The sequence below is a fragment of the Alosa sapidissima genome, chromosome 1 (assembly GCF_018492685.1).
Source record: "Alosa sapidissima isolate fAloSap1 chromosome 1, fAloSap1.pri, whole genome shotgun sequence".
Classification (NCBI taxonomy): domain Eukaryota; kingdom Metazoa; phylum Chordata; class Actinopteri; order Clupeiformes; family Clupeidae; genus Alosa; species Alosa sapidissima.
In genome coordinates this window covers 14,616,536-14,628,609 of record NC_055957.1, presented here as the reverse complement: position 1 = coordinate 14,628,609, position 12,074 = coordinate 14,616,536, and the positions used below count along the sequence as shown (strand labels likewise).

Here is a 12,074-nt window from a genome sequence, read left to right as displayed (position 1 = left end):
TCTCTATACTTACACTTGATAACTGGGACACATGTCAATACCCAACCCAACAACACCTCAGGATACACCTCCAGCATTACTGCGAGACTTGCAGAGACTCCACAACTATGACCGAAGGTCAGTCCAGTCCTTCAGCTATACTTAAAGCCCCATATTTCATAGAATGTGCTCAAGGCCAAATTCACAGCATTCGGTCCCTTAAAACATGAGAAAGTGAATAGATTATATAACAACATGGTGATAAACTAGAGTGTTACATGGGTGAGGTGACCCATATGTTTGTAATAGACTCATAAAAACAGACTTCCCTGATCTGCTTCCCTTCCAAGTCATCCATTGATAGTTTGGATCTCTTAGCTGTGTGCTGTATTTTACAGGCTATGAGTTTTTTTTTACTGGTGACAAATACTCTTCCTGTGTCTTGTTTCATCTCCAGTGAGCAGACAATCACACACACAATAGCACATCAGAAAGAGCACATTACTGACTTGCTGCTGCATCAGACTTATGTAGAAAACACTTCTGCTGATCCTCTTTATGTCTACAGGTAAGCTGTAAACCAAACCAAAGGAATAATTATTCAATCATTATTATTCTTTCTGTATTGTTACATACTGTTAGGGTTAGTAGCCATAATTCTAATTCGAAATGTTTGATATTATCCACACATATGAAATGTTCTTTCTTTTTTTTAATTCATTTTCATTTCAGACACAATGGCTGACAGATTGGATCCCGAGAGACAGACAATCTCTCACCATGAAGGGGACTTGGTGAAAATGAAGTGCTCATTTGTAGCCAGCAGCAATTACATTTGGATTTACTGGTACAGAAAGCATCCAAATGAAGCTCCTCAGTATTTACTGCGGAAAGGGGCTCGATCTGAGACAAGTGAACATAAATCTGACCAACGGTTTGGTATTACTACGGAGCACTCATCTACTGAACTCATTATTAATGGCGTGACTTTGGCAGACACAGCTCTCTACTACTGTGCCCTGAGGGTTGTTACCCAGTGATACAAAGTCAGCAAGAAGCTGAACAAAAAGTAATTTGTCTTTCATGCCAACAGACATCAAAGACATTTCCTGTTAGTGTTCTCATAACAGTTGCCTGTCATCAGATTTTTGGAGTTGAACACTGACTGTGGTCACACCTGTTACCAGAAATAAATGCTATTAGACTGTAGTAACTCATGGCTGTTACCAGAAATAAAAGCTATTAAACTGTACGGTAACTCATGGTTGTTACCAGAAATAAATGCTATTAAACTGTACAGTAACCCATGGCTGTTACCAGAAATAAAAGCTATTAAACTGTACGGTAACTCATGGTTGTTACCAGAAATAAATGCTATTAAACTGTACAGTAACCCATGGCTGTTACCAGAAATAAATGCTATTAAACTGTACAGTAACTCATACAAATAAATATCAATACACTTTAGAAATTATGCTAATACAGAGGAAAGGTGTGCTGTACATATACATATGTATCAGGGTATTTTCCACGGTGGCCAATCAACATTACACAACATGGCTGTGAGGTTTTCAAACAGGCAAGGTCCTTCATCTGTACTTTGTTGAATTAGGCCCATGATATCTACAGAATTAGGCCCATGACATCTACAAAATGCTCAACACAGAATGCTTTGTGTGCAAAACTGCACAAAGCAAATGTAATCTTTCGGGAATATTAACATCGGCAAACAGTAAAAGTAAAAAGTTAACATCAAAATGTGTTAGTCTACCTTATGATGCACTTATCATTTCAAACTGAGGGGACATAACTGTATTATAAGACTGCTGGTTTCTCACTCACCAGTGCATCCATGGCAATACCCCCCCTTACCTACTCACCCCACTAATCTCAAGATGATCCCTCCATTCTACTCACTCAAAGCGTCTCCACACCCCCAGGACAAGACTTAGAACAATGGGTGATCGGGCCTTCTTCTCTGCTGCCCCTTATGGAATGTCCTCTCTTAAAAACGTAAAACATTAATTTTTTAGCAGACTAAAACCTGGCTAGCTGCTTTTTTAACCCTATAATTGCTGCTGCCTATTATAATATCTTAATGTTTTTTTTTTTATTTCTTTCAGTGTTTTTAATGTTTAAATGTCTTTTGCCCTGTAGCACATAGAGATTGGCTGAAAATGTATAACTGAATGAATTTTCTCTGCAGGTTGGTCTGGAAAAGAGTCCATTGATGTCTTTGTTAAGGCTTGTCGCTCTGTACTTTGTGCTGTTCTCATTGTGAACTGAGGGGGGCGCAAATTTAATGTCAAAACCTGCAGAATGAAGCTCCAATGCACCATATGTGTGTGTCAGAATGTGATATAAGAACTGAAGGAGACAGAGAGAGTCCAAAGTGAGCCAGTCACCACAGTTCAACCATGGAATATTACATAAAGGCATTCATTCTAGCTGTTTATTTCAGTGGTAAGAAATATCCTAAAATGCAGTATAGATAGATAGATAGATAGATAGATACTTTATTGATCCCTAAGGGGAAATTCAAGATACAGTATACTGTAATGTTTAATCATATTTTTCAATCTTTTTGGTATTTCATGTGGCTCTGTTGTCTTCACAGTGTGCTCTGTAAAGGGCGACTCTGTTACTCAACCTAAAGATGAGACGGGTCTTGAAGGCAGCATGGTGACCCTCAGCTGTCAGTATGAGACCACAGCGTCCACTGCTAATCAGTACCTCTTCTGGTATCAGCAGAAACCAAATGGATTCCCAAAATATATTCTACTGAAAACATCTCTTAGACAAGACAATGGCCCAGATTTTAAGGGGAGATTCAATGCTACACTCAACACAGACACAAAAGCTTTTAATCTGACGCTCCAGGATCTGCAAGTGTCTGACTCTGCTGTGTACTACTGTGCCCTGCAGCCCACAGTGACAGCTGCAGACTCAGCTCTCATACAAAAACTGTCTTAGTCAAGAGACACCTGAAAATGGTAATGACTCAAATGTGGAAAACATCATTTACACTGAATTGATTTTAGTTAAAACATATTCAGAGAAAATGCACAAATGTACTAGATCCTCGTCTGATGGTGAGGCAGAGAGTGACGGAATCTATGCTTATAATATAAACATAGATTCCGTCACTCTCACCATTTTACACCACAATATTATTAGTGCTTGCAAGGAACAAACATATGTACTGGGCAAAAATGTAAGCAAAAGGGAAAAGGGAATAACAATATCACTTTCTCCAGCACCTGTTTTATCCAGCAGGTGAACCAACATGTCACACTGACAATGTAAATGCCTGTTGTTAGCTAGCCTATCTCTAAATAGAGACTGTGGCATCTGTGTGGCACTGAATATCATCTGTTAGGCAATCTCAGGGTATCACCTCTTTCCTTAGTTGTCTAAACGTGTTGGTCAGCGGCACAAAGACTTTTGCTACTTTACTTGAAGGTATCTACATAAGAGGAGCTGACTTGAGGAGCCAAAATTTTCGATGTTTACAACTCTCATGCCCCTCCCCCACCACCACCGAGCACCCTCTCATCGAGTTTGTGCTCTTCAGTGCGCACCTGACTGCACCAGACTGTGATTGACCGTCAGATCTCACACAGCCCTGCTCTGATTGGACCCGAAGAACTGGGAGCTGTGGATTTTTGCAAAACAAATAACAGGTGGAGGTAGAAGTGCGTTTTTTTTCTAAAACTGGCTGGTTTATGTTGTTCTATTGGTGCATAGTGTCGGTTTCAGTGAATATGATCAAAAAAATCTTGCCAATTGCAGCTTTAAGGTCACATCAATCTTTCATGAATCAGTTCACTCACTTCACTGAGTGCACAATTGTGCGAATTGCATTTGCCAACCAGACCGTTTGAGTTTGGGGGAAGGGAGCTTTGGGGAATTTTAGAAGGTATGTATGCCGTTTTGTTTACATACAGTATTTCAAAAATGTGATGTCATCCAGTATTGCTTTACATCACTTCAAGTTACATGACGCCATCCAGCCCCTTTTGCCTAATTGTAATGTTTTAAATGTAGTATTGAAACTTCTCAAGACGGCAATGATTCAACACCAATTTTTAAAAACACCTGTGAAAAAAAGACTGAAAAAAAAAGCTTTCACTGAACAGGTGTTTTAAAAACCCTCACTAAATGTACAACATGTTCAGTCATGACCCACTAAATGAAGAGAAATCGTTAATGAGTGTAATAATGCTGTTGTGCTGTGTGACATGAGAGTGTAACTTCCTGATGCATTTCCTTTCTCTTTTAAAAGGTAGCTACAGACACACTTTCAGTCATCCACAGAGCAGCACATCAGACAACAAATTACACACACACACACACACACACACACATACCAAGAACAACTGATCTGGAAGGGACATGGGCAAACCACTACTTCTGATTCTCATTATCATCACTGGTAAACTGACTTTTTTCTCTTTTTTTCTCATGTTTTTTTATGATGCACATTTTGATTTTGATTTCTTTAATGTGCTTGTTTGCAGAAATAATAGCTGACAGCATTGATCCTGATCGGGACCGTGTAAGTCACCCAGAAGGAATGAAAACAGTTACCCTGAAATGTTCATATGAGACAAGCAGCCGTTATGTTTACCTTTACTGGTACAGACAGTATCCTCATCAGGCACCCCAATGGCTTCTATGGAAAGGTGCGCGATCAAACAGTGGTGATGAGAGCTCAGACCCACGATTTACCTCTAATACCGATGAAACATTTACTGAACTCATCATTAAAGATCTGACGCTGGCAGATACAGCTCTCTACTACTGTGCTCTGTGGGTAGCCCAGTGATACAAAGACTCAGAGAAGCTGTACAAAAACTCACATTTTAAATAGGATACTTTTTATTCAGAGATCAAAGTAATTTTCTCTCAGTGCTCTGATATCAGTTTAACACCATCAGAGGTTTTCCGGTGAATAGCATCTGTGGTCACACCTGTTGTATCATTGAAATGCATGCTGTTGTAATAAACTGTTACACAAAATACAAATTACCTGATATATTTGACTGCATTTGTCAAACTGTTGACTTTGGTGTGTCATTTTCCTTTCAAATACATTCATTTTTTGTCCAATATTCAATGGTATAACATAGTGTTTTTATTATTGTTGTTTATTTGACACTGGTATATATCCTGATCAGGCACCTCAATGGCTTCTATATGTCATATTCCACAACACTCAACATAACTTCAAAAACAGTTCCTTTGACCATCCAGAGTCTGCAAGTGTTGGACTCTGTTGTCTACACTGCTGTGTATTTCTGTTCCCTGAGCTCCACAGTGTCACTCAACCCTCCGACAAAAAACTCTCTACTCACACTTACACCTTAAATGCAAATACTGGCATGCAGTCTGCAAGTGCCTCAAATGCCATTTCATTTAAAGGGACACCAGGCAAACCTGATGCTTTTTCTCTACGAAACTCCCCCTCGCTCGGTCTGAAGCTCTTTTCCTTTTCTTTGCGTCTTCCATCAAGGGTTTTCACTGCTTTTATTTTTCGCTGCCATTATACATACGTTTGCAACAATCTCTAGCATTTCGTTAGCCTGACTCTGTGCTGTAAACTGATCCTGCTTCGGTCGGCGGGTACGATACACTGAACTTGCAAGCGGGATATTCTTCCTACAGGCAGTAGGGGCGGGCGAGAGAGTCTTCATTCGCCCTGTAACGAGTCATTTAACCATATACCGACTTACGAAGATGAGTAATTAACTCGAAAACGTTGCCTGGTGTACCTTTAAATGGCATCAAAGTCATGGTCCACACTTTCAAGAACATTTTGAAGAGTCTTTTAATCAGCATTAATCATAATCAAGGAGTTCACATGGTGCCATTTCTCAGCTGTTTTTGGTGATTGACATTATTTGATTATTAAAACAAGCTAAGCTATTCATAATCATAACTATATCCGTTTGTATTATCTAATTAGATATTTATCTATCTATTTGTTTATTCATTCAACATTGTGGGGGCTCATCGTTGTTAACAAATCAATTGATTTGAAGTAATTCACAAAAAAGGATTACTGAGCACAAGTGTGAGTAATATATACATCAAACATTCTTTTCACAAATACACAAGAAAATGAGAAGTCTTCCAAATTGTCAACATGTAAGTCACTTTGGATAAAAGTGTCTGCTAAATGAATACATGTGTAAATGTAATTTTCTTATTGTAACATTTGTAACACTTATATCAGAGTGCAGAGTGATTGGTTCAATTATGATCACTGTCAGTATAAGAGCTCTCCAATCAGCATCCTCTGCTGCTGACTCTGCTACTGTATGTGGGCATTGACTGGAGGAGGAGCATAGAAGACACATTTTGTCTCCTCAGTCGGGTTGTAGGCCTTGCAAACATGTTTGAAGGGTTCAGTTCAAGCTGTATTTGTTTTTTGGAAATGACGTTAACAATGCTACTCTACAGAGTTCTTTGGCTCAACATCCTAACAGGTATCATATAAATGGGCAGAAATGTAAATATTGCAGGTGTGAGGGAGTACCGTCACTACAGTTGAGTATGCGCTCTGACTACCTCAACGGGCCTGGCTCTTTGGCGATGCTATTAAGCTGCAAGTTGAGTGCCTGCATGGAGACTTAGATTCAGGACCAGGTGGTGTCACTGCTCTCTCCATTTGCTACAACAGGGTTCTGCATTCTGATGCATTAATAAAGAATCAAATTATTTAAGAACATTCCATATTATGTTATTGAATAATATTTGAAATTATTTCAAACATTTCAAATATGTTTTTTTTTTTTTAAGGTGTTTGCACAGGACAGAAAATGAGTCCAGACAGAACTGAAGTTTCGCCAGAGGAAGGATCTAATGTAACCTTGTCCTGTAGCTACTCTTCAGCATATACTCTCCAGTGGTATCGCCAGTATCCCAGATCAGCTCCACAGTTCCTCCTGCTCATGCTACACAGCACTGGAGAACCCCAAATGTCAAAAGAAGATCCTCGCCTGCTTGTGAAACTAAACCAAGAGAAAACTCAAGTGTTTCTGGACATCTCCTCTGTTCAAGTCTCTGACTCTGCACTGTACTACTGTGCTCTGAGGCCCACAGTGACACTAAACCACAGACTGCCGTACAAAAACCTGACAGACAGTGAGGGATTTTGCAGCTTTGTTGTCTGAAATGCAGGGACACAGAACACTAATTGAATACAATTATATAATTATATATAACATATATTATTATACAATACGACATACAATTATATATAACAAATAACATATAACATATAACATTTATATAATTAAACAAATCTTCAGGGGTTGAATAGAAATTATTCTCTGGAAAGTAGGTTACAGTTTCAAATATGCCATTTAAATATGTAGCCCACCTGTTCAAAGCATTTGAGTAGGATGCCATCAAGTGGATAACATTGTTATGGCCTTCAAATCTTATGTTATATAGTACTAGTGTCATCAGAGACTTTCTACTGAGGAGACACAGCACTAAAAGAATCTCCCATACAAAAATGTATGGGATTAGTTTGTTAAGCAAACATGGCAGTCGTATTGACAGTCCTACACATATTCCGCCGCTTCCAGGTGAATACATCTGTGTGTTCACGTGATTCGTGAAACCTTGCACACAGGCATTTCTGTCTGAAAGAGATGCCTGATAAGTGCCCAAAAGGCATTACAATATGGACGCCGAGTGCAGGGACTTGCCTAAAATGACTTTGGTGTCACCACTGTCAGTATCCAAGCTGCACATATAGTCATAAATAAAGAATTAACTCACCTCTATGATCAACAACATATGCGTGATCACTTCATTCATTTGTATTCAAGGTAACCAAAACCCAATAACCTTTTAGATATAATAATTATTTTTTTATGACAGATTTACAAAAACAAAAACAAAAAAATCATGCAGATGAATCAAAATGTAGAATGTTCTTTAATTTCTTTCCAGACGAATTTCTGTTTATTCAGAGTCTGGCATCATTCTAGGAGGAGCACTGAGATCTCTGCTCAAGGGTTGTCTGATTTAATACTACTACTACACCCAGTTTTGGTATCAACATCATCCAAAATCTGCTCCTCAGTATCTTATCAGTATTTGGGGCAAAACCAGACCTCAGCTGTAGATCCTCATCTGTCTGCAAGGTAGCACAGATTGTTGATATTAAACGAAAACAATGGCAATGACTATTGCAAATAAATGCATAAACTATGCCTATAGGAAAACAATGACATTGGGCTTGATTCCTAATTTCATGTCTCTGAACCTCACAGTGTCAGATGGTGCTCTTTATGAAATTGAAATATATATATATATAATTCAAAAAGACGTACTTTGGAAAATAGATTTTATTTTTGTGCAACTACATTTTTGTGTATCTACATTGTAGATACCGAATAGCATACATCAAAAGACAGGTTTTCAAACCTTGCCTGCCATGAAGCATGACCTTTTAAGATGTTCAGACCAATAAAGCACTTCATTCAAATTCACAAGCGAACATCTATCATACATTTATTAATATTTATTGCAAAAACTTTCCAATGCATACAGTGTGGAACTGAATCCATAACGCTCTCACAAAGTCATTTCTGTTTGTATTGGAGCCAGGAGGGAGGAGCTAGAAAGAGAAGATCATGATGACGTCACAATGCCTACCCATGGGAAACTTGTCTTCACAGGACTGACATTCAAATTGTGTTACTTTAGCAGACCTCACAGTTGCAAACCTCCAAAATGATTTTCTTTCTAGGCATATTACTTATGGACCTCTCAGGTAAACACAATGTTTTGTGGCATGCTGTTGGTCGTTATGAACTTTCAGAATTTAGCACTTCTGTCAAATAATGGAGAAAGAGACATAACAACAGATAAAAATATATTTTTTTTTCTTTTTAATTGTCTTTTTTTTTTACTTTTTATCATTTGTTAATTTGTTTGTTGTCTGTCTTGTATGCCTTAGTGTCACGGGTACGCTGACAACTATGCCACTCCATCTGGCATCTTTTGTTTGTGTTTATTATTTTTGAAATATATTTGTCATGTCTTGGTGTCACGGGTACGCTGGCGACTACATTGCTCCATCTGGTATCTTTTGTTTTGTGTGTTAATGTATTGTATGCCAGGGGGGCTAGTAACGGGGGCGCTGGGCAGATGTGCTGCTCCTTTTGGCCTATTTTTGTTTGATTAATGATTTGTTTGCTGTTTAATTTGTTTGTTCGTCTGTCTGTGCTAGGCTTGGCGAGTGACGCCGCTCCAGTCCAGCACATAATTGTTTTTATTAGATTCTTTGTTTGTAAACTCAGAGCATTGCTGTAAAAGAGTTTAATGCTCAGTCAATTTCCCCTGATTAAACAATGTTTGATGATGATGATGATGAAATATGACATACCATCTCTTTTCAGGTAACGCCCATGGGAACAAAATCACTCCAAACAGTGTTGAACTCAACATGATTCAGGGACATAATTTAACCCTCTCCTGCAGCATTAGTTACAGCTCTGGAGACGATCTACAGTGGTATCGACAGTACCCAAGATCAGCACCTCAGTTTCTCTTGTTCATCCTTAGTGATAAGACAGAAACATCAAATGTGGATCCTCGATTCTCTGGGAGAATGAATAAGGAGAAAAGTCAAATGTTCCTGGAACTCACTGCAGCTGAACTCACAGACTCTGCTCTCTACTACTGTGCCCTGAGGCCCACAGTGAAGGAAATGTGCTAACTGTTGTACAAGAACTTTCCTGACATGACAAGACATGGAATAAAATGCACCATATCTTACATTCCAATAAAGAGGTCTGCATGAACCTCTTTATTGGAATTAAACCTACATAGATTAAAGTCATCAAATGAATACATACAAGTTTATTTATGTTTATTATGATTACATTCATGTTCATGATCCATCAAATTGATTCTCTAACCCCTGTTTACTGAACCTCTGCAGGAGCCAATGAGTCATACTAAATCATAACATGTAAAACAATGTTTTTTTTGTACAATTGTAGCTCACATTCAGTGTTTTATATAAAATGTATTTGACTGTATGTCATACTAGAAAACTCAGCTGCACTTGGACTGCAATATCACTGGGAACCAGGCTGGGGCGACATTTTAACACTACATGTTGATTAGATGAAGATGTTTATTTGTGTCTCAGAGCTGAAAGACATTAGACAGCTCCAGTGCCATTACACAGAATAGCCATGACCCTCTGGAGAAATATATTACACAATATATTACACATTCTGATTGTTTCTTACTGTGGTACCGGTAAGTAAACTTTTCCAACCAGCTTCACGTTAGTGATTGATTGATAGTTTCAATTGTTAAATGTTTCAGTACTTAAGTTAATATCTGCCAATCTGGGCATTTTTCTTATCTTGTAAAATGTCTGATGTCTGTTTTTTTACAGTTGACGGAGGGATGGAGGACTCTGTTGATCAGCCATCAAATAAGGTAGTCAGCATAGAGGGTGAATTGGTGACACTCAGCTGTAAATATGATGTGACTAATACAGGCTACCAGTTTGGTACAAATTTCAAGAAAATGACTTCCCTCGATATACAGTATGCTGCAGAGATACTCTTTCAGAGATAGGGGTCAATGATGGACTCAAAGGAAGACTTAAAGCTCAACTCAACACCACTGTGAAATCTGTCCCTTTAACAATCCAGAATCTGCAAGTGTCTGACTCTGCTCAGATCTAACTGACTGCCCATATTTTACAATCATACAGTACTGTACCTCAAAAACAGTAAATCATTGTCCTCATTAAGTATTACATATGTCACATATAAACTAAGTTGTGGGGAGTATAATCAACTTGCCAGTCAGCCTGTTGAAAGCATATTGGCTGAATTTATCAGAAAATATATTTCCCAGCCCTTTTCCCAACAATATCCCATCCACTGTAAAAATCGGCACACTTAGAAAATGATAGAGAATTGCAGAGGCAATATTGAGTATTGTATTGTGATAAAAATGTAAATGTAATGAACAGACCTGGTACAATGTCCCCATATCATCCCTGACCGGAATTTATTGGAAATTAGATGATTGCACATTGAAATGTGTCAAAAATAAAAATCCCTAAAATATGACTATGTTATTTGCCAATGGTCACAATTGTGACCGAACATCCTTTTCACCCACATTTTCATGAAAATTCGCTGCGCGGCGGTCATAATAATTGATTACTTAAAAAGGTTACTCAAGACACGTGATTTTGATATTTTCATGTCTGGGAAAATTTTGGGATTAAGTCATGTTTTGGATTTGTCCCTGCGTGTTACTCTTCTGATGGCGTGGATGTTATGGAGTAATAAGGTATATGGCCACTGGATGGCAGCATTTCTGAATGTATTCTGCAATTCAGTTCCATTTAATTTTATTTACATAGCATCATACCAATGTATATCTCTCACAGCACTTAAAACAACCCAATGTGAGTTTGAGACACTAAGGTGAGAGGAGGAAATCTTGAGTACAACCATGACTAATAAGGGGTACCTATATCTTCTTGGAGACAGCGTGGTAAAGAGACGAGTTTAACTTTTGTATCAGCATAAGTACATTAGCATATGGTGCAGCATTGGTGCAAGAAATGTAGAAATGTAGTATGATGTAGTTTGTTATAAAACAATATGCATCATCATCAAATTATATCAGTTCATATTATCACAACATGAGCAAGAGGCCACTTTAGAGGCCAAATAAAAAAATAAAAAAAGAGCAACATTCTCATTTATAATCTGAGTACTCATACAACATTTAATATAATATACAGTGTAAAGACTGCATTGACATGGTAATATTGATCTTTGTAAAAGTGATATTTGAGGTATTGGTATTACAAAATGAACACAGTTGTGATGATGTACAGAGCTTACTCTGTACACATTGTCTGTTAGTCCACTTAAAGTATTCCTGAGTAGCCCCACCTCAGCAGCTCAGCTGATGCTTGATTTGATGCATCAGCCACTTCTGCAGGAGGAGGAGCTGACAGGATGTGTTCTGAAAAACTTTCCCACCCAGATGAGAATGTGAGTTTGAGCTCAATAAGGGCCTATCGT

The 12,074-nt window shown here is 38.2% G+C and overlaps 2 gene segments (V, D, J or C); both read left to right on the top strand.

Moving 5' to 3' along the window:
- The window catches only part of LOC121723059, a 37,258-nt gene extending 30,836 nt beyond the window's left edge, over positions 1-6,422 (top strand). The window contains 1 exon segment of the V gene segment in view: positions 6,366-6,422. Coding sequence covers positions 6,366-6,422 — 57 coding nt within the window.
- Positions 6,423-8,543: 2,121 nt separating this feature from the next.
- LOC121718994 lies at positions 8,544-9,789 on the top strand. The segment is given in 2 exon segments: positions 8,544-8,773; positions 9,402-9,789. Coding segments are annotated over 2 exon segments (360 nt in total).
- Positions 9,790-12,074: the final 2,285 nt, after the last annotated feature.